We start from the raw sequence: 24608 nt of genomic DNA, 5'->3' as shown, positions 1-24608 counted from the left end.
CACAGGGTGCAGAGCCACGACTAAGGCTAAACAGCAGTCACTTTCCTCTAGCTCTGTAAGATAATTCACATTTGTCAAGTCACCAGTGATTTGACAGAGCACAAACCCTAGAGTAAATGCTTCTGACAGTTTAACCAGCCTCTTCAGGTGCTTTTAAAGGAAGGTTTTTCTATTCCATAACTTTATTTGAAATTATATGGATCCGGAGAATGAGATAATGAGCCCGCATTGATGTTCCTTTAAAAGAAACATCACGTTAGCTGGTTGTGGTTGTGTTTTAGGAGAGCCATCACTACTTGAGGAAAATATCTCCATCCTGTTCTCAAACAACTATTTCTAGTTATAGAGACATGCCCAGTGCCATGCATGTTGAGCTTCAATATCAACAGACCACCTGACAGAATGACAAGAACATATCTTAACTCGGAAATGTTGTGTTAGTTCACCAGATCCACAAACAGCAGAGGAATAAACTGGATTAAGTAGTAAATGCTCCAGAGAATAGGTACTGAAAAGGAAGAAGGATTAGCGATAGGAGCTAAGGCAGAAAGGAAAATTTCAGCAGTGATTTTATTAAAAAATACAGAAGTAAAAGAAATTTCCAAATCTGGTTGATAAATAATCCTGAAAAGCTTAACAACAACAACAAAACTGTAGAGATTTAAAACGGGTATATATATAGAGTCCACTCAGAGAAAACATGAAACAAGCAAAGGATCTTAATAGCTACATGGTTTTGTGTCTTCCAGTGGAGCCAAGAAAACACAACGACCACAAGAGTATTTGCAAACGCATAAAGCAAAGTACATCTGACCTAAAAGACAGTATTTACATAACTATGCGTTATATAGCATTATAAACAATTGCATAATCAAAGGTCAGGCTGTTTACATTGCAATATGCAAGACCGTCCTTTCACAAAAAAAACTGTGCTAGGACGTCACAGAGGAATAGTTGCATCTAAAATTTTCACAAGAAGAGACTGCTGCTCTGCGATAAACGGTACTACTTCAGATCGATCTGAAAATACATAGTACTTGTTGGTAAAATTCAGAGCTTACCAAGCAAATGAGGTGGTGTCTGGCTATCTGAAGGCGATTACTATGAGAGAAAATGAAAAGTTATAAAAGAAAAACTGACGGCTCATTGCTCTGGCTCGAACCGCAACAATATTTGCTCAGCGAGCTTCTGTACTTGAGCTGAACCCTATTGATGTTAATGAGGTTCAGCCCAGGAAATGGGCTTTATCTATATACAGTCAGATGCAGAATTGGATTAAAATGCTCCCCTCATTTCAAGTGTCCTATTTTTCAACATACAAAATCTGAAGTTGCAGAAATAGATGACTACCTACTTTTGATTGTGGATTTACAATAGGCATTCTGCAATTGCCATTTAAAAAAATAATAGGAAGACATAAAGAAGCCTAGGAGCTTCCTATTAAAAAAAACAAGACGCACAATCATCTAAAAATTGCATTTTTATTAAAAATAAACCCCAAATCATCATACATTGCAAAGTCTTTCCTGATTTATGGCTTCATTCATAACACATTAACTGATGGAGGACTTACAAAGCACACAAAGCTTGAGCACCTGTGGAAGTCCTTGGAGGATGAGAATCTTTTGAATTTATGATAGAGATTTCCCATCCTTTTGTGTTTGGTTCAAATATATTCCCCAGAAGTATGAAGCTGATTTTTATTTTTCTAAATATGAAGAATGAATTTTGATGGGGATGAGATAAGCAGAGGTACTCGGCTGCGTCAGTCTTGCAGCTGAATTTACACAGATGCAATGCCAGTTTCGAAGCTTAAGTGACTTCATTTTCATATTTGTAACTAAAAGTTTTTACACTACATTTTCTTGCAATCCACTAAAGTGTTCAGAAGCTACTTTTTTGGTAAAAATATTTGAAATTATGTAAGGGACAAAGAAAACCTCTGGCATTTTTGGAGTCAGGACTAATTAGGTCTTATTTCATTTAGGTGCTTGAGTAACATTGGCTTATCACAAAGAGCATTATTTTCACAATCCTTACCTGATTTAAAAAACCTACGGAGAGCACTTCCATAATAAATGCTACTCATCTAGAAATGCGTAGTTTGTTGCTTAGTTGTATTCAAAGATCTTATTAGGTTGAAATAAGAGTTCTGTAATGTTCAATGGGAATGATTTTAGAAAATATTAGTTTGGTCCAGGCTACACTTTATTAAACATATAACCAGAATATCTGCTTGCTCCCGATGTTTAAAATGTGTTGTACTTTTTTTTTCTTCAGTTTTTATTACATTGACTTGTTAGAAAAGGAGGAATCGTTTTTTCCTTATAGCAAAATCCAATGAAGTAACATTTCTTATTTCCTTGTGAATATGTGAAACATATTCATCAATATAGTTCATTTTCATCTTTTATTCTTCCTGTCTTCCCTCAAGTAACATTTTTTGCTGATTTTCTAAGCATTCTTTCAATTTATCTTCAGTCAAAGTCAGACGTTGTTCCAGGATTGAAATAGTCTGCATGAAGAGGACAGTAATTTCAATTTGTTTTTATATAAATCACACAGTATTATAGATTTGTGTAAGACAGTAACATAAGAAAAATCTTTTTAACTCAACAGGAAAAAAATATTTTAAGATGGCTTTTCCTGAGCTATTCCACTACTTACCACTGTATTTTAAAATAATAGCTTTATATCTATGGAAATTGTCTAAAGGTTTAAAATTGTTTTCACAAAATATTTTCTCCGAGAGAGAGAAATATATATGTGCATATATAAATTACTCTGAAATGCTATGTGAAAGTTGCATCCATATTTCAATAGAAAACCAGCCGTCACTGGGGACCCCAAATGGTGTCGTCCAAAAACCTAAAAGAAACTTCTAAGGCATTCCCCACCCCCCCACCCCCCCCCAAAAAAAAAAGGAAGTAAGGAAAAAAAAATACTATTAAAAGGTATTCTCCAAGAGATTACCTTCATCAGAAAAGGTAGGTTTCTAGACACAGGCTGGCAATTTCTTTTTAGTCCAATTTACTACACAAATTTTCAAGTGATGACTTGACTCCACACTTCTCAAAACTTATTTCTTGAGTTGCAGAATGCAGAAAAAAAAAACCCTTAGCCACTCCTTTTTAATTTGGTTTAACGTTAATACATTACAGACTACAGAGTAGTTCTTAAAACATAGATTGGATAAATCTGGATTGCTAGAAAGAAGTATTGAGCATTTGCAAACAAGTGACTCAGAGTCACTGACTGAGACTAGTATTTGTGCAGTTTCACTGACACTAAGGACTACTCCACTGCTCAGATTCCTCCCTAAGCCAACACCTTGAACACTGAGTTTGAAAAGGGATTTAATGGTCCACCGCCAATTTGTTTTGTTCATCCCCTCCTAATGCATGACTGTTCAAGCTGGAATCTGACAATGTCTGCTAAACAACTGGCTTCTGGCAAATCTACGCTACATCTCACTACGGAAAAACAGGGATGTTTTTCCTCCTGAGTTAAAAATACAACAATCTTTATGATTATATAGCAGGAAGCTTTCACTTTAGCAAACACAATAGATGTGATCAATATTTGCTGAAAGGGAAAAACCAAAACAGTCACTTGACTATATGACTACTCAAAATAACCCCATAGACACTAATATTCTGATTTATGAACATGGCTCCTGGGTTTTTTTGCCCATTTGACGGCATTATCATTTTCCACTGCAAGCGTTATCTGTTATTGCATACTTACTAGAGTTAAAACATCCAGCTGCTCCACAATGTGCTCCAAGGCATTACCCAGGGAGGGGGAGATGCCCGTTTGCTTGTCCATGTTATGCACAGCTGATTCGCCCTCATTCTCCAACTCCCTTTTTGAACTTGTTGCCAAGACTGAAGCAGGGGGATGCTGCAGATCTTCACTGCTGACATCATCCTTGAATACAGAAACACCATTTGAAGATTCAGTTGCCTTTGTCTTCATGTAATTGGAACCATACAAGAAGATAGGCAGGAAAGTCTGGTTTTAATGTTGTTTTTTTTTTAAATAAATCTATTTACACATATATGCAGACACACAAGGGCCTTCAGATTTGCTTCTTGTACCAGGTCCAATTCATAACATTTCAATTCATTCTGACCTAAGAGAGAACTTCAGCTGTGATGGATGAGGCAAGAAGAGAAATCTCAGCAGTCTTGAGGTACGTGTTTCAGATACGTATGATTGAGGAACTACATGCTGTACTACTAGAGCTTGAATTAAAGCTTGGATAAATACTATCACTGACTGGAGTTTTCTTCAAAAATATAGCTCTAGTTCACAAAGGAATTTATTCACAGCGGTCATATGGATGAAAAAATCCATACGTGACTAGATGATCACAAGGGTTCCTTCCAGCTTCCATAATATGAAACCTCTGATTAGCACAACATCTTCTTTCAGAATAAAAAAAAAAGTAGCTTTTAGTTGTTTATTCAGTGGCATTGATTCTGATTTCTTCAGAAAATGGGAGGAGGAAACAACAAAGACCCCCACAATGCAAAGTTAAGAGACAAATAACTTCGATGTATAAACGTTGCTCCAGGGTAAGTGAGAAAGCATGATCTTCCCAATCACTTCTGCTTTTGTTTGTGCCTTGAAGTTCTTAACGGCACTTTTGAGTCACAAAAGGTTAAATCATCACTAATTCATTAAGAAGGTCCTTCTGAACATCTTTATCTGATTTATTAATGACTTTTTGAGATTTCTTTGAAAACTTTTTATACCTTCAGATGATTTTATTATCACATAAGTTTATTTTTACACTAAAATAAACTGATGTAGTCAGGTTTTACTATCCCTAGCTATATTTCCAACATCCGCAACATTTACAAAATAAAGCTTTTAAATGGTTACAATTTAACTGTTTCTCGGAAATTTATCGACAGCTGATGAAAATATCCATTAGCTACACAAAGGGAAAATTTTAGTCTTACCTGATGTATTTAAAATACACAATATTTACAATGTACACAAAATATATTTATATTGTAAAGCTGAAAGGTTTGCAAAAAAAAAAAAAAGTCTTAACATCATTGTCAGCCATTAAAATAAAATCTCCTAAATCTATAAAATAATCTTGTAGAACGTAAATTGCTAGGCAGAATTAGTGGCAAAACTTTACAAGATTACCTAGGCATGTTGATGAGTTTCTGTCAAGAATGATTTATGTGTAGCTGACCCTGCCTTTGAATCAGGTAGGATCAGAGTGATGGAGGAAATACTACTACGATAATGTCATGATTTTAAATATAAGCAATACTAAATCGTATCAATATTATCAGGAACTTATACTGCTGCGTTATCTGAAATACTATTCCTGTGTCTTCAGTGCCATCCTGCACAGTCCTGACCAACTAACACCCTCTGTTCTCTGGACTCACTGTTGCTGATTCTCAAAAATCTTTTCTTCCCTAAGTGCTGGGGTTGTGCTCTCTACATCGATGAGGGAGAACTAAGCAAGAGACAAGTTGTGGCCACCATCTATCTGGAAGGGCTTTTCTTTTTTATTAGTAAAGCACAAGAGCAAACCAAAAACACCACACACACAGAGTCAGTAGAAGAAGTCTAGGCAGGGGAATGGCTGAAAGCAGAGATTATGGTGGGGTAAGAGGGCTTTGTATCTTTGGAAGAGGAGGACAAAGAAGAAAGTCTCACCACCCTCTCTGGGTTACAAGCTCCATTGTGCAGTTAAGTTCTGCAAGGACAGGTCTCAGCCCCCAGGCAAGAACCCATGTAGTGCAGAGCATGGGGTTGACAGGGACAGAGGGACATACCCATGCATGTACTTCAGACCTTAACTTACAATGCTACAAAACCACATGGAACCCTCCTCAAGGTTTGATAGTACCATGGTAGTTGGTGATATGTCACTTTCATTGGTTTCATTATGATAAAAGAAACAGATACATGAACTAGAAGATACCTCCAGTCCCCTTCAGCCCTCTTTTCTGTGCTTGGTGACTGATTTATGCAAATGAACTCAGCATGTCAAGTAAAAAAGGTCTGATGCAACTAATAGTGAAAGCCATCAGTGATTTGTATTGATACTGGGTTGTGTCAAAAAATAAAAGCCTGCTAGACATCAAACTACAGATTTCAAACATTAAATATCTGAGCCTGTTCTCCAGAATGTCCTAATGGTTACAGCATTTGCATTGGACGACAGAGAACTGGCCTTCTCAGTCTAAGGCTATTTAAACTCATGTCTCATAGTGCAATGCTTTGTCAGCCATGGACCTATGGAACAAAGGGTACTCTCTGCAGCCATGCTGTTTGAGTTTTGCCACTGGTCAACAGAAAGCAGCTTTAGTTCCGTGGTTAGCATGCTCAGTCAGGAGTAGGACTCCCATTAGAGGCTTTATATTTTATATATAAGGGGATAAAATGAATAAAAACTCCACAGGAGAAAGGATTTCAACCTAGAACTTCCCCACTCCTTAGCAGATAGTTCAATTATATTTTTCTCTCCAGTACCATAGATTTCAGTTTCTCCTCAATGTAAAAAATGTTGTGATGTCAACTTCAAATTATTCCAAAGAATTGTACATTGTGAAGAGGTCACTTGTTAGTATAAAATGAAATAGAATACAAATGGTTTGATTTTTGGACAAGGTAGGCAGAAAATAAATTTCCCATTTAATTTTACTTTGCTTTAGCTCCTTGCTTTAAAGTGTTAGAATTCCTCAAAAGAAAGTGTTCTGAATATCTCAGAATATTCCAGCTTACAATGTATCCCGTGTACTTTTAGATGAGCTTGAAGTACATAGGATTACTGCATCTTAAGACTGTCCATATCTTCCCTTTGCAGATTTCATTATAGGAGATACCATTCATTCAGTCCTAGAGGAGCTCAGATTCACTGTGTTATTTCTGACTTACCAAGTTGTATCTGAGGTCCTGGGGAAACAGGATGAATGGAGGCTTTTTGGCACGCTTACTAAATCACAAGATGGAGATAGTCTCAAATGCTGATTAACACAGAAAAGATTAAGCTCAATTTGGCATTCAAATGTTAAATAAAAAAATACTGCCATACATTAAAGAATTCCTCCCTTACAACCAATCATACTCTGAAGAACATCCTTGTATTTAATGACAACAGGGAGTCTGGTAGAGTAGACTTCTTAGGGAGATCTTTATAGAAAGATAGTGAGATTACAGAAACCTTGCTTCTGTCTGTAAATCTCAACTGCTTGCCCAGAAGCTTCCAAACCTCAACCAGGATTAGCTAAATTTGGCAGAGAGGTAGAGGGCTCACTGATTAAGCTGCAACAAATTTCAGGAAAATTGGAGGCGGGGTAGATGCAACACGTTGCAGGCAAGACAGGCAGAACTCAAGCATTGTACATTCTGCACAGCAGCAGTAAACCTGCCTGGTTATCACACGCCGTATGAAATGCAGGCAGTTGATGAGGGAAGTTAAAAGTGTCAATGAAAAACAGCCACTTGGTGCAGGAACAATTTGTAAAGCTTATGCAATTATTCTTTGCAGACACCTGTATGTGTCCTCTGAAAATTTTGGCACATTTTACTGATTTTAATCAAACCTAGTGAAGAGGTAGGGGTCTCAGAAGTAATTAAGTTCCTGAAAGCTTCAGGAAATGGTATGCCAGAGTTTCTCACCTGAAGTTAACGCAGCTCTACAAGTTCACACTCCTTAGCTCCGAAGGGGAATAAGGACGTGAGTTCCAGAAGTGCGAGAAAGACCCAGGCTGGAATCCATGTCTTCCCAGACACCAATATCAATAACGTCATTGGAAATAAACCTCGCGTAGTTTGTCTAATGTTAACAAAGACACTTGTACTGATGTTTTGAGAAGTACATTCATTTTCTTGCTCTTTGAATGATATCAGTAATTAAATAACACAGCCAAAACAGATATAACTGTAAACTTGAACTGATACTCTTTGACTTTGCTTAAAGGCATACTGCTTTGCAAGTTCAGTGTCCTACAGATAATCTATTAATTCTCAAGTACTTAAAAATAATAAAAAAATACATTTAACACTCAAATTTTTGCTGTTTGTGATTTGAAGTATTAGAATTTAAAATTAATTTAAATTAATGGAGCAGGAGAGAAAAACAATCTGAGGTTATCAGACATTGTCAAGTTGTTCTAAAAACAGTTCAACTCTGAGGTTGGTGTTTCTCAGTTTCTTTTCAAACAAGCCTGCTGTACTTCAGACTGAAAATAAAGTTTGAGATTTCAGTTTAAGTTCCCACAAAGTAATCACAAATTTTGCCATTAAAGCCAGCCTAAAGAGATTCTTCCAAACCAAGGAGGAAAGCTGTCAATTCAGGTAAACAGAGTGAATGCTAAGCTAATAAAAATCTCACCAAACACTATTTTCTTATGTTGACTTTTGGATCTATTTTACTGTATCTGACAAATAGGCTACGAAAAATGCTTTGTAGCTCAGTAAATTGCCACCTACATTGCCAAGTCAGCGTACTGGAAAAGTCTTCTTGTAATTTACTGGGTTAAGCAGGAAATTGAGATTCTTCTGTTATATACCCAAAGACATATAGCGACAATGCGGCACAGAAGTGCTTATATAAATAAAGCAAAGGCCTCAATGTTTGTCAAATCTGAAAGGATCAAATACAGATAAGCAAATAATTGAACTCTCAAAATTAGTAAGAGAGAAACTAAATGAGATAGTTTCAAATTTTCAACTTATCTAAGTTGTGCCAAAGTGGTTGTTATTTTTATCATATTCCGGAAATTTGTAGAGATTTTTAAATGTTGTCAGACATCAAAGTATGCTGCTATATCCTTAGATGCCTGCTTTATATTTTAATTTTTCGTAGTATCTAAATTTGAAATCTCCTCCAGCTCAGTGAAGGGTCCAAACCTGCTGGAATCTAAAGGAACACTTAAATGCCAAAACCTCGTTATAAAGGAGCGACACTAGTCTCAGTAGATTTCCTTTACTTTTGGATACAGATCAGTTCATGTCCACCACTTTCATTCAGCATAATCTTTTATAAAAAAGTTCTTTTTAAAGAAACTCCTTCTACCCAACAGCCTAGTTTACATAAAGTGTTTCAAGAACTAGATGTTCCCTTTCCTTCAAATTAGCCCCTTTCTAAAGTACTTTAAATACTACCAATTCATAAACAACAATTCTATACGTTGCCAGCAATATAGTAAAAATGCCTCATAATTCAAAAAACCCAAACTATTCTGAAAGACTTCAGAGCTATAGCTTATTTTGAGAAAGTAAATTTGAATAAGGCAATCAATTTTAAGTCGTTACTTCTGAGCAAAGCTAAAAAAGAAAATTAAAATGTGTACAGTGCTTCCATTCACATCCCGTTAGTAATAAAATGGACTCACATTTGGGCAACTTCATGTGAGTTACAAATAAGGAGGAGAAGGAACAGATTTAATTAATCAATAGGAAGTTATTACCATGACATTACCAAGCGGATGTTCAGGAGAAAATTAAATTTAGCCTATAAATGATGTCACAAACAGCAAACCATAATTGCTCATCTTTGTTTTCTGTCAAGCAAAATCGCCAAAACTCTGTGGGTGGTACTTCATCAGTTTGTGAAAAATCCTTACACATAACCTTATCACCTCTGCCTATTCCCAAATGTTTTCCCATAAAACATTCACAGATCAGATAGAAAAAAACCACTGAATCTCAGTCTCCCTTCACGTCCCGATGTATAAGAATAGAATCTGAGTAAAATGCATCCATATATAAAGATGCCTGAGCAGTTTTATTTATAGAGAAAAAAATTCCCTCAAGGAAAAAAAAATAATTAAAAAATACAAGTGTCTGTCATTCAACTGAAAATCATTAGTCTTCAATCTTCTAAGAGCCTCAAATTCAGAAAATATACACAACAGCTTCCAAATGAGTATCTTAATGATGTTATAATTAAGATGGGCTTATATGAAAAAATGACATTGGTAAGCTTCCTAATGAATCACAAAAATTGGCATGGTCTGCGTTTTAAAAATAATCCTTTAAATTTTCAACACATGGTACATTTGCCTACTAATACTAAAACATTTCTGATACTGTGATTAAAACAACTACAAACAATTAGTCATAACTAGGGCATTAAGCTCAAACAGACCAAAGAGCAAAAGCATAACAGAGGAGTCCCCCATCTTACCAGACCTTGATTTCCTGTGTTTTTTTTGGTTTTTTTTTGTTTTTTTTTTTTTTTTAAATCATGGGAAGTTTCTCAGGAGGAGTAACAGTACTATCATTATCACTGCTTTTTCCTCCATCTTGTGAGCCTACCCTCGAACTAAAATGGTTCACTGTGGATAGGCTAAATTGAACCGTACAGGAGATGGCTTTTTTCTCCTTCTTTTTTCGTAGGCCATAATTATTCGCAGATCGCTTCTATTGCTTTGAAATTATTTTTTTCAGTCAATAAGTGATCCACATAAAACAGAGCTCTTTGATCTATTAGGCTAACCCCGAGTATGCTAAATCACAATCTGTTTTATCAGTTTCTACTGCCGAAAACTTCCCTGTAGTTTCAGCTGATGACAGCATGCTTCGCTTCCTCTCCTCTCGCACGTACGTGAATCAGCATGGCAAAAACCTGCCACGTGCCGAACTGCAGCCTTCTGCCCCTTGCTATCTGATGAGGTAGTTCTGCTATAATTTATTCACAAACTTTAATCGAGGCTTTGCATTCAAGCAGTAAAACACAGCTAAACTATGCAGCGCGTCTCAAAGTTCTACCAAGCATTTTCTAGTGTGAGCAGCCCTCTTTCAGAGCAACTCCTAACGCAGAATTTCACGCTTAATGCAAAGTCTTGCATGGCTTCTTACGCATCTCAGTCTTCTCTAGCTTTTAAGAGAATGTCCAAGCTAAACTCAAAAATTTAAAGCACTTAATGTAAGCGTACCTCATCCAATCTGACAAGGCAATATTTAGCCTCCTCCTCTCCAGCCCAAGTATCGTCACTGAAGGCAGCACATCCTTCAGCTTAGAACCCGACCGTGACTGGTGGTATCATGATACAAACTTACAGCTGACAAACCAAGCCAGACTATCAGACTGTACCGCTTAGCAAAAAAGGCATTTTCACCTAAAATGGAATAGCACTTTCTCAGTCTTGAAAACAATGAATTCATCCTTAAGCTAGCTGAGTTTATAGAGGTTGCGAGGCCAATACAGTGCAATGAAAACTAGTTGCTAAATTGGTTTTTTTTTAAATATCAGTATGAAATTAACTGAAATCCTGATGCACTTACAGCCACGGTCTGATTAATCAGATTTATTTATGGTCTGATTCATCAGATTTATTTATTTCTACCAGGATTACAGCTACATTAAATGTAGCATTGCTGTGATGACATGAAATAACAAAAATTCTTCTGTTCGCAGGCGCATCTCAAGATATCCTGAATAGATAGCTTTATGTAAAGAAATCATATCATACTTTACAAGTGTTCTTTCACACACATAATGAGAAACTGGCTACGTGGTTTTGTTATGTCAGCTTCTTCCCAGAAGTTTTATTTGTCATTGTTGCCGTAGGTCTGAGAAAACGCTGTAAAACAGTGCACCAAGTACTTCGCAATTCCATGTGTACAGAATCTAATACAGAACAAAAAAATTTTCTCCATATTGCTTTCATGTCAAGAGAACACTTTTGCTGTGAAAAGAACTAAAAATAAGCCTTGTTTTCTCCATGAAATATAAAAACTGTATTTCCCCAATAAAAAACTTACAGAAGTCCACAAATATCTGAGCACACCCAGTTAGAAATGAATAATATTTCTGAAATACTTTCCTAAACTTTTTCTAAACCATCAGCAATACTCAAGCTTTACCTAAAACCTGAAAAAAAAATTTTTTTTTGAGTTTGCTTATTGATGTTGATTTCTAACAGCATTAGTTCCCTGCATGGTCAGAGTCCGATTCAGTAAAGGGATCCACAAAAACTGAATAGCTATGCTCTGTTTCCACTGGATTTAGATAAACTTAACCCTTAAAATGAAATACAGTACCTAAATACAGTAGCTATGCAGCTAGGAAAGGAAGAAAAAAAAAAAAAACCAACCCACAGCCCTATCAAACATGTTCTAATCAAACCGCTACATTTTGAGCATTTAGAGGAAGCTGAGGATTTCCCCCATAAAACAAGCAATACTGCTTAAAAGTAAGTAAATAAATAAATGCCATTAACATCCCACACAAACTAGACAGAAATCGCTAAAGGTTCAATTTCCAAAGATAAGAAATTCCCTGCCAGGAAGTCAGTTCTAAATTTAACAGTTCAGGAAGACCACATTCAAACACTTTCATAAATTACAAAAATACTTGCACCACCGGCACTAAAAATAACAGTATGTACCCTATGGAATAAAGGTAAAAGAAGGTAATAAATAATCTTCAAGGTACCTTCAGCTTCAGCAACAAGCTTTGTAAAGCTGAGGGCAGATAATGTGAAACCATAGAAACGTTCCCACTTTTCACAACTACAAAATAAAGTAGCCAATTTTAATTTAGGCAAATTACTTCGGACTGCATGTGCACACGTCCAAGGGAACATCTTATAGCTAAAATCAATGCTAAAGTTTCAAGTGATGACTTCTTTTTACCCATATAGAGTCCTAATAAAAATTATATCATATACTCTGCTTGAACTTCTGATCCATACTAGGGCAGGGAAAAGCTGAGGGCAGGAGGAATACTTGTAACGGGAACTGGAAACACAAGGAAACAGATACTAGAAATGAAATAATGACAGCAAATGTATAACCCTATATGGACAACGCCTCCTTTCTAATACTATAAATAGAATATTCTGCTATATTTGATACTACAAATACTAATGAATAAAAACAGAAGTAAGAAAACCCTAGGATTTTCCTAGCACGTGGGGAAACTCCCTATACTCCAAGTAGCAGATTGTGGAGGTTCACAGAGGGCATCAAATCTGCGGAGGGCGGGAGGCAGGGTTACCTCAGAACACGAGCGGGAGCACAGCATCCTCCCCAGGATCACAGCTACTCAGAGAAAGGACAGCCGTGCTTCTGGATTGCCCGCGCGTGACTTCTTTCTGTCCTCTTCCGCCTCCTTAAGAAACTGACTGAAAGCCTCTGCTTCAGACCAATAGCTAGCTAAATAAGTCTAACTGAACTTTACAAAGAAACAATAGCTGGTAACGGTATGATTTATAGTGCAGGGCCTTAAAATATATCTAAAGGGCTAGCACTTCATCTGTCTCGTTCAAAGGGCTGGCAAAGTCACCTAGCATATTCATTGGTACTGTTCAAAATGAATTACAATGAAAAGAGATCGTTCAACAAACCCAAAGGAATTTCTCATTCTTGAAGGCACGTTTACTCCTAGAAAATCAAACCAATGCCATTTTTCTTAAGTTAAAATTTTCAAACTAAATCATATATTGTAAGTCATATATTTTACAATATGTAATTGATTTCTCTTAGATAAGTGTCTCATGCTTAACCTCTTGGGGCAAAATCAACCTTGACCAAGTGACACTGTATGTAGACGAGAAGAGCTAAAGGAACACACTTCTGTCTTAAACTCCATCTCTCAATAAGAATGAACAAAAGAATTACCGAAGACAAAATCCTGAAAAGACAGGCTCTGCCAGGACAAGAAGGTTTGAAGGACCTGGGTAACCTCCTCCTAAACCCTACAGTCCCTGTGCTCCAGTCTCCACAAGGGGTCTGGTGCTTCAGGAGGGTGGGATACTGTTGCACAGGAGAACCGGTGTAGAGCTGTGTATGCTGCAGAGCATCCCTTCATGCACATAGAGATACTACATTAGCAGAGCCCCCTGCTGTAGAAGGAGCACATAAGATCTTTTTGCCAGCCCATACATAAGTATGTATTCATACAGGCTATACATGGCCTTCTTTCAAAGTTATGGGCAAAGCCAACAGAAGGTCTTTTCTGTTGGTATGGCTGCACCCGTACGAATGGGTTTTGTCAGGATAACAACATCAGTGCTATGGTACTAATATTTTTATTTTGGTACTTCATACAAACATAACTTGTGTCAACTCAACTTTGTTACATAGACAAACCTAGCTTGCCTCCCGTGGGGGGATGCTAGGAGGTGCAGGGTGTCCACACAAAGATTTCACAGTGAAATCTTCTCTTGTTAGCTGAGAACTGGCAGTTTTGACTTCCCTTCAGATCAGGGGTAACAACAAGAGGGTATACCGCTTCACCGGGTGGCTACTGACAATACCAACAGGTTTTTACTCCTACTTCTACAAAGAAAAAGAATCTCCTCCAATTCAAATTATTTACAAGAAAATAGCAAGGAGCAAAAAGCACTAAAAACTAAGTTAGGAATACAGCATAGTAGAGCCCCAAGTCAAATCCAACAGGGCCAGCACAATTGCTTGAAGACTTTGCCAAAGAGCCAGATGCTACTATTAGGAAGAAGAAAAAAAAAAAAAAAAAAAGAAAAGATGCCCAATATTTCACAGCTTGGAGCTGAAATCCCTTGACTACAGCCAGAGAAAAAAAATATTTTACTATGTAATAGAGGAACACTGCTCCTCAGCATTTGACCAAGGCTTTTGTTAATAAAATGTTACACCTATAATGGATGATGAAGAAAGGTTTGACAAGGACATCAACTACTTTAACAACTGTGTCACAGAAAACTCCTGTAAGGATAAAACAAAACTTCAAAATTTTCCTCGAGAAGTCAAATTTAATTGCTTTTGTTAGGTTTCATTTAATACCTGGAGAAAGAAGCAAAAGTCTACACTGAGTTATTTTGGTGCTCAGCATTAGTAATACACTGAAGGTTTGGACAAGTTCTCCAATTTATCCAGGTAAAAACAATAATCAGTGCTGCTGAGCGTAGTTCAGAGGTGGGATTTTAAAGAACTGCTTTAGCAGTGATAGCATAACTTTGTACTTAAGTGAGTTAAGTCTTACAATTTACTGAGATAAGAATCAAATTAGGGAACTGCAAAAACTGAGAAATTTGAGAATTGCCTAGAAATATCCAATAAATGTTAACTTTGGAGCGGTCTGACATGCCTGTTAAACCCTTGAAAACTCATTTATTTTAATTAGTGTTCTATTACAAACTTCTGTCAAAATACACACATTGTTCAGCACCAATCAAAATGCTAAATGTGTTGGCACATAAGATTGGTAGGTAGATGGCTTCTACTTGGCTGTATTAAAAAAAGAATTCAACAACGATAAAAATTATAGTTAAAGCATTAAGGTTGCCAATAATAGCTTTATTTTGAAATGCTTCATAATTTTCTCCCACTGTTGGGCTGTGACAGTTGGAACTTTGAGGAAACCAAAATAAACACCTTACTGATTTAAGAATATGTTCTGCAGCTCTGCCAGTTCATTAAAATCAGAATTTAAAAAAAAAAATAAAAAAATCTGTGTGATAATCCGAGAGAGTGGGTTTCATTGCTCAAGCAATTCGTTAGCTACCAGGTTCTAAAAATTTATCTTCTCCCCATTTGACACTTGGTATTTGTTTTTAGCCAATTTCTTCCTACCTAAAGTGACAAAAATTAACAAACCATTGGAGGTGACTAACAGTTGACAAGGGATAAATGGCAACACCACTCCGACTGAACTTGTAGTCAAGGACGGGGGAAGGGTAGGGATGGTGACCAACTCAGTGAGTTACAATTCCAAGAATATTTGTTATCCTTAGATGTGACAGGAACTTACTACTAGAAGAGGTCTTGATCACAGAATCCGGTCCTTAGGTATGAGAAGGACAAATATACAGCATTCTCATTGAGCAATCTTTTATTTTGGAACTGACACCATCTCCCATGGTGAATTTCTTTTATGATGATTTATTTATTTTAATTTTAAAAAGCATAAATACGAACAAAACAGTTTATACAGATTATGTTCTAGCCCAGTAAAAGTATAAAACCTTCCCACTTCTGCCTCAACAGATGCTCTTAATATCACAATGGTCACATCCACACTCCTGTTAACTTTTGTTAAAATAAATATGGATAAATATTTACTACTGACTACTACAAAGTAGTCATCAGCTAAAATTTAGGGGTTTGTTCTCCACTTCTGCAAATGATGCTGGAAGAAACCCCCGTTTTTCCTTAGTTCTTTGTGTGAGAATGTCTTACAGATTGAGATTCTGTTTCATATTATTAGTGACATGACAGGGCTGGCTACTTTGGAGTCAGCTTTTCCTCCCTGCCAACGGAAAAGAAGAGGGGAAAAAGAAAATAAATCTAGCACGACCTCCTGCCTCTCTCAGCAGCAAAATGCTACAACGCCAACAACTTGAGAAAACTCTGCCTCGTGATTCTTATAGGATTCCTATGCCGCCGAGCTGCAGAGAAGCAGCTGATGAACACAGCAGAAGGGAAGCAACTGGTCTAGTGTCCACAACAACTCACAGCTTCATGTTCCACATCCAGTCGCTCTCACAGCTTATTACTCTTTCTTGGTATAAGAGAAAACTCCACTTACAATTTCCATTCTCTGTAGTGATGCTTACGTGACTAGAAAAGCTGAGGTACTACAAGCAGATACACAACTCCCATCAGCAAGGTGTAGCATCTTTTGCACAGAAGAGGTTCTGAAGAACAGGCTCACTGTGGATTGGCACATCTCTCCATTTAATGTATAAGTAGAAAATAACTTATGATTTTTTAAGAAAATGGCATATATAAAAGGCTATATATAAACTTTTATATATATGACCTTTTCTATGTGTGTACATATATATACACACAGATATATTCATGTATACGCATACACGCACACTTATATAAAACACCTTACAAACTTACTACCTTAGAACAGAAATAAACTACAGCTCTGTCCCCTATAACATGCAAAGCTGTAAAACTATGTGTGTGTGTGTTAGGAAAATAAATGGAAAAGACTAAAGGGTTTACCATTTGAAGATTAATATTAAATTCCACTGGTCACAGTGTATTATTTTATTCATACATCTACCCATGTTTAAAGTAATTTGTTAAACATCCATGCAATTCTTCTGCACACATTCCATATTTAATTATGTTTGCTGCTACATTGCTAGCAGTTGCTGTGTGTTTGGGGTTTTTTTTGTTCGTTTTGAACAGCCAAACTTAAAACATTGATTAACATTAGTATTCTGTATGTGTTCAAAATGAGAAAGACATGACAATACAATTATATATACTAAGTCATTGCTTAACTTGCTCACATTCCTATTGCCCTAGCATACAGAAAGTGTCTTGGAATTAGATTTGTATTAGTGGCATCCAGATCAGAAGCACCACAGTCTAAAATAGTATTCAATATCAATTGTCTTTATCCACATCTACACAATTCAGTATATTCTTGTATGAATGTTGTAATAAAGTCCTAACAAAAAAAAAAAAAAAAAGAGTATACATCATCAACTGTTTCTTTTTGGTGTAAAGGAACATTGTTTTAACGTCACTAATCACACTGGCACCCAAAACAGGAGCGTCAGTATGTTCTGCAAGTAAGGCTGAAAGCCACCGTACACGTACAACTTGGAGCTGAAGCACAAGGGTAGAACTTGCTCATGTCACTGTATTCAATAAACTACTGCAGCCTGTTCTGGAAACCTAGTCCTCTGGTTAGACCAGGACAAAGGAGAACCAGAAATTTTTCTTCTATTTCTGCTTGCCATTAAGGCCTGGGATACTTCACTGAGGAACAGAATGGAAATTCCGTTAAGAATCACGACAGATTCAGATTAAAGCCCTCTTGCTTTGTAATGATGACTAAGTTGCACTCCCTCTGCAACTTTTCTGTTTTTAGAAAAATCTCCCTTACTTGTACTAGTATTATGATCTTTTAAAACTTTTGAAAGGAAGATTACTACATTACTTTGGTATCTTCGTATTAACAGACGCAACCTGGTGATAGCAAGAATTCATGGAACTGTGTGTCCATGCAAGGCACAAGAGGATGTATCATTTCCCATACTCTAATGAAAACACAGCGCCACTGGCACTCCCTGTCATCTATGTCCCTGCATCTTAAGGAAAATAATTTCTAATAATAATAATGGACAACATTAACAAATATTTTCTAGAGCTCGATCATGTTAAGCGCATAACACTCACATATAAGATACTCCCGCTAAGAACAGCAGCTCAGATTCTGAAATGTGCTTGTTCTCCCTTGTGCCCACGGTGACGTGGCGCTTTCTTCGAAAGCAAAGCACGTTTCTCTGAATAGTTTGGTTGTACAGGTTAGAGTTGGATTAGGGATGTAACTTAATTGAAAGAAAAAGATGTAAAGATGTAAGTAATATTTAAATAATTCACTAAATTAGCATTAATGAAAAACTGCACTAAATACTAATCACCATGGTATAGATAAGAAATATAAACACTGCGCTAAAAGATGCAACAGAGTATCATACTTTTATGTCCCCTGTATTGATTTCATTTGATTAAGGCTGACTGTGTGCTTGCAACTGTATAGAAGAGCTAAACAACATGTTATCAATTGTACAGTATCAGTTACGACAGGTAGTGGTCCAGTCCAGATGTGGAGATGCCCCACTCAGTGGGGTATGGAAGAAAGCATATCCCTGCTGTGTGCCACGCTCCATACTTGATGTTAAAATGACAATAAAAAAACAAAAGCAGTTGGCGCTTTAATCCCAGATCAACAGCTGGCATTCCAGTCCTGAATGCCAAATTCCTGTTGGGGATTCAGAGCCTTCACAGATAAAATATACTGTTGCTTTTTACAATTGTAAAAGGCAGAATAATACAAGTGACCATAAACAAGAAGTGATAAAATGCAGTCGATCAGCATAATTGAAGGCCTCCGTAAAAACCCTATAGCCATTAGAATTAGGAGCAATAAAAAGGACATTTAGCCCACTTTCCTAAGGAAACAATGCTGAGACTACCATTTCCATCTGCTTGTCCCCACACTTGACTTTTAAGTTTTGAACTTAAGATTTAAGAGGGTCTGATGGAGGAACAGATATCCTAGAAAAAACTGATTTCATGTCTGAGATTAGATCAGCAGCTAAAGGAGAGAAATCAGTAAGTACTCCCACCGGCAGAAAGGCTCTGGCATAAGTTTACACATTATTGGAGACCAGAGAATGCATACAAGAGAAATAGAACTTATAATTACCTCAAAGCAAGGGAAAAGCTTCAAATAAAACATTACAGTCAGCTGTGAAACAGATTTGTAGGAAGCTAGGCTACATTATTTCTGCCAGTCAAGGATTATTTGTACTTTACAAATATCAGGAACAAAGTAAGTCCTAGCAATGGCATACTTATTAGTTAGAGATGTTAAAGAGTGATGCAGAAATTTTTTGAAGTGGTTAATGAAGTATTGTTCTCTTCCATTTTGGAAGATAATAAATGTTGTAATTGTATTTCTGGCAAAATACTTCCTATTCCAACTGTGGCGAAAAGAGACAGTTAAACAATTTACACTGTATGTAAACATTTTTAAATTCTGGGTTACATAGTTTGAACTCAATGGTTTTGAAATAGCTTCACAAGTAAGGCGATGATGTTGATTTTTAATATATCCTGGAATAATGGAGAAATACCAGGGGAGTGGGGAAGCTGACATTCCATCAGTAGTTTGAAAGAATAAACAGGATAACTGTGTGGTCACAGGTCACACTCAGCTTGAGAACTGTGTCCAGGAAAAACAACGAAGAGTTGATTTAGAACATATACAGCAAAGATTTAAGGCATAATGTCAAGCAAATCAATACAGTTTGAGAAAGAAAATAAATGGTCTGTTAAACTAAAGACCTCTCTAGTGAAATATTTAGTCAAATTGTTCCTGATAAAAGCACTTTTTTTAAAATCCATTACATGTACGCTACAATTTCAATTAACACATTTTAGGTTGTAATGCAGTATGAAGCCAATTATCTAGCTAGCGTTTCTTCAAAAACAGTTAAATCAGAAGGTTACTACAGAATTATGCTGGTTTTAGTGATTCCACTGAAATCTGTTCTTGTTTCAGTGCCCTGCAAAACATACCAACGATCTGGAAGATCAAGTTTACAGACGACACGAAAAGGCACACTGGAAACTACTAAAATAGCCTGGGTTACTTGGCAATCTGACTTCATTCAGACGGCCAAATACAACCTTATGTACACATGTAAGATCTCAGAGATGAAGACACTCTATAATAATACCCTATAGAAAGCAGAAGTGTGGAAAAGCATTACAATGACATAATGTATAACTGAGGGAAATGATAAAATTTTGATGTGATAAGGTTACTGAGTGAAGAATTACAGTGAATTCTTATACGTAATTATAACTAGCTGAAAGGACTGACGAAGAGGTAGTATTGTACTGTTACACTACACTGGCAAAAGTCCGAAGTATGGACACAGAATTACTGTTTAAGAGATGCGTAAGAAATAAGGTAACACCTACAAGAATGAATCACGGCTTGGAAGAGTAATCTTTTCAGTGAGGAAAATTTCATACTGGTTCATCTAGGAACAGGTTAAAGACAGAGTTAATTAATTCTTTTAAATCTCTGTGTCAAGAAAGGGGTCGTCCTCTACAGTAAAAATACTGTAATAGTCATCTGAGAGTTGCATTGCAATACCTGTGCTTCAGGTATCTGATGTGCAGTGTGGAACTGACAGCGTAGTATTCAGTAAGTACAATCTCCACACAGTTAGAACACACCAGAGGACAGCATCTATCTACCCCTCTCTCTCTCCCTTGCACCAATTCAAGCTGGTACAAACAGAATACTGTAATGTGAGGCGATACACACACACAAAAAAAAAAAAGGGTACAATTTGTCCAAACAGCGAGGCCATGTATCTCCACTTATGGTGGCAGTCACACAGCTCCTACTTTTACCTTTACCTCCCCCCAAATACCATGTATCGCAAAATGCATAAGGGCAATAGAATCCAGTGTTTCCCTTCCAGAAGAACACCCTAATCACTACTCATGGACTGCTTCTCACTCGCTCTCCTCTGATGCCATATACTTTCAGCTTTTGCTTCACAGTGCTTCAAACTCAAGCATGGAGCTGCCTCCATTCAGCCTCTGTCTCGGTTACCTGAATCCAACACACCGACTGCCTGAACAAAAGGAAGCCATTACTACCACCTCCTTTGCTTGTACAAAAGATGATGTTGAGAAGCGTCATGCATGTAACATACCTGTATATGTTATAGCACAATCACATTGGATACATGGCTCCACGAACATCGGTCAACCTCAGTTAGGTTACAGCCAGCACCAATCTCCTGCTTAACCTCCAAATAATTTTTTCTCATTATTTCCTTTGTGCTGTTCTTAGTGTTTGGATAGCTGAGCAGATCAGGGAATTGACTTGGATGGAATTAACCAGACAAAAACAGTCGTTAAGTTAAAATGACTGTGAAATTGTTCTTTAGCATTGTCCTACTTAATTTCTGACCCCAAAACTATTTTAGTGGAAGATACAAGACAAGATACTTTCAGAGTTTTTCTACATCAAACATCTATCTGACGAAGCAACATTTTTGTCCTTGGTACTGAATTTTATTTGAAAAAAGTCTCAGTCTCATTTTAAGCAACCTACGTAATTTTGGGATGTGGCTCGGTGTTCCCATTATCTCACATGAAGCAAGTAACTACACCTCATACAGCAAACTAGACAATGATGAGGCAAGGATTGCAAGGAGAGATGTGTTGTATTAGAACAGTTGATATATTTGGAAAACACTCAAACAAGCTTTTAGGCAGAAAGCACCCTCTGGGTTTAGATATCACTGTAATCTTAGTGATAAATAGAATTTGCTTGTTCAAGCACTGTCATTTAGGAAAAATAAGATTTAAACCATATTAAAGTGTTTGCTTTTGTAACAGACTTGCATTAACCATTTCAAATAACATAATGGTTATATATATATATTTCATTTTATATTCAAGGTTCTACCACACAGCTGCAAGCATGCTGTGCTAAAACTTAGACTCCAGTAGTACCTAAGGACAAAGGGTAATTCAAGGCAGTATTTTAGCTTTAGCATCTTGTTTTCTGACATGCTTGATCTGTAGCTCTATTATCCAACTTAAGATAAACAAAAATAAAACCTTGCAACCTTCTCTAAGAGAGTCACACACTATGAACTAATCTAAACATTCCCTTGTTTCTCAGTCCCACAAAGTGTGTGATTTCAGAATTATTAGTCCCGTTCAAGAAGTTCAAAACTTAACTTGTGCTACTGCATGAAAAAAAAAAAAAATTAAAACAGGTGTTTAGAGAGTAACAGAGCTACTGAATGCTAACTTCATTAACTTCCATTAAGCTAAATGACTCACAAATGGCATTTAGATCAGTAGTAAATCATCATCTAGGTCAGCAGGAAGCTCATTACAGACTGACAATCCAAGTGACAGAAACACTTTTCTACAAGTGCTATAGTAGTAATTTCCTGTGTGAAAGGCTTGCTGCTGTTCCTGCATTCCTCAGGGGATGCTTCTTCTCAGAGGATGTTACTCTTCCCCAGGAAGAGGAAGGAAGCAGTTGTTATTGGATGTGTGGGCTGATAGCTGTCGGGCATTTTCTGCATGCCACGGAATCAGCTGTGAGAACTGTGAATACAGCTTAGATTCCCAGCCGCAGCAGGGGAAAACACTGCTTGAGCAGACAAGGTCAGAGCGTATGCATACAGTATCTCAGGAAGTTGAAACAGAAATAATACCTGGAACTTCCATCCCTTTAGTTCCCAGAAATGTGCTGATTTGCTAAAGGAACAATATACAGACGTGGATCAACTTGAAAAGCATTCCTGAAGCATTGCACTGTTGCCATGAGTAGGACCCCATGCAAAGTAAAATATTGCCAGTTCTAAAAGTCATCTACAGCAAGCCAGTTACCTTACAAAACAGTACCAATAGGCCAGCAATAGCATCTGTTAATAATGTCACTATGGGCAAAGCCAACATAATTAAAAAAACTGCCTTGTGAGGAAACTAAATATTGAAGCTTAATCTTTTATACGGCAGGGGGTGGTAGTGCTGTAGATTTTTTTTTTTTTTCCCCTGTTAGGTCCCTTTCCTGAGCTTCCTATCCTACAGTAACACAAGCTCCCTCCGTATGGGCTGTGACACTCTTTCAGGGCAGGTCACCAGTAGCTAGCCCATGCCTAGTCCAGTATCAGTGAATTCAGTGTCACATCCCACCGGCTTTTTCTTCAGTGGCAGCATTAATAAGTTTCCTTACTCTACTAACTCCTTATTTCCAAACTTGGTCAAAAAAACCCCAAGACACCAACAACTACATGATTGAAAAATTATTAAGGAGACAGGATAGAGACAGACAAATAAACAGTACAATCTCACAAGGTACAGTTCCTCAGGAAAGCAGGCTAAAAATAGTATAGGAAATATTATATTCTTGCACTCTCTAGTGCCCAAATTCAGAATTCTGTCTCCAATGAAAACCTGACTTTCTCTCAAGCTCCAGTTCACTCAAAGAATATAATGAAGCCTATTAAGGAACATCAAGACATGTATTATTACCTAATTATGTAGCGGCACAACACATTTCCTGTTCTCTCCTTGTAAACCAGCAGTACACGCTGTGTTAGAATAGCATCACTGCAAAATGCAAGGGCCATTTGGATCATATTCTTCTTTTATTACAAATATTGAGTTCACCTTCATGTATCTGATCTTTAAGTGTTATTTGATGCTAGTGGTATCAAAGCATATTGCTTTTAGGATTAAATACACAAATCTTTTTAAACATGCCTGCACCTCTACAGAGGCTCAGAATGCAAGCTTAGAAATTCACTGTTCAATATGCCAAATGATTCATCTTTTTGGCACTTGTGACAGGTGATGAGCCATTTTGTTCATATATACCATACCTTCTTTGGAAGGCCCCAAGCTGGGCAAGAGAAAAGGCTGTCTCTACTGCCTCATGGCTGTTCCAGATGGATTAGGTGTAGCCTTTGGGAGGGATGGGAGACTTTCCTTCCCTGAGAGCAGCTGAACATGTTTAGCCACAGAGCTGCGGGGGGCAGGCAGCCTATCCTCTTCCCTCAGCCCCACACGCTGCACTTGCATAGAGTGCAAAGAGGAGAAAGGTCTGTCTGGAGTGTGCTGCAGGCCAAGATGACACTAAAAATTGCTTGTCTAAGAGCAAGATTGGACAGAGAAAAGGATTCATTTGCAAAGACATATGAGTGGAGTTTACAAGTGGTTTTTTTTCTACTGCACCGAACACTTCTGATTTCCTCTATTTATTGTATTTATTCTATGTGTCTATAAGACCTAGCATCAGAGGTTCAGAGCCTGTTTGAGAGTTTTTGTATGTTCATCTATGGAAAAGGTGTAGACAGTTTTAGCTCAAAACTTTGGAGAAACAGGATCTCTGCACATTATACCCCAATTTCATTTCATGTTTGTGATCATGGAGTTGGCAGTTTGTTCAAATACGCATTTACTGGTAAACAGAAGAATGGCAGTACATGAAAAAAATCCATAGCTATTCAGGAAGAGGCTTTTCGTATTTCTCTCTCTGGGGGCAAGGAAGGTAAGGTGATGGGAGAGGCTGGGAACTGTCAATTTTTATCAAAGCCCTTCTACTGGTGTGA

At 37.2% G+C, this 24608-nt stretch overlaps 1 protein-coding gene across 3 annotated transcripts in view; it reads right to left on the bottom strand.

Moving 5' to 3' along the window:
* Positions 1-1643: 1643 nt before the first annotated feature.
* Positions 1644-24608, bottom strand: part of POC1B (POC1 centriolar protein B) — a 54005-nt gene continuing 31040 nt past the window's right edge. For all 3 annotated transcript variants that reach the window (XM_063322821.1, XM_063322823.1, XM_063322824.1), the window contains 2 exons: positions 3748-3930; positions 1644-2515 (listed from right to left, as the gene is read on the bottom strand). In XM_063322821.1, the coding sequence (XP_063178891.1) occupies positions 2411-2515; positions 3748-3930 (288 nt within the window). In that variant the 3' untranslated portion in view covers positions 1644-2410. The remainder of the gene's footprint in view (positions 2516-3747; positions 3931-24608) is intronic.

Source organism: Chroicocephalus ridibundus, chromosome 1, assembly GCF_963924245.1.
Source record: "Chroicocephalus ridibundus chromosome 1, bChrRid1.1, whole genome shotgun sequence".
In the NCBI taxonomy this organism is placed as follows: Eukaryota; Metazoa; Chordata; class Aves; order Charadriiformes; family Laridae; genus Chroicocephalus; species Chroicocephalus ridibundus.
This window is presented reverse-complemented; position numbering and strand designations above follow the sequence as displayed.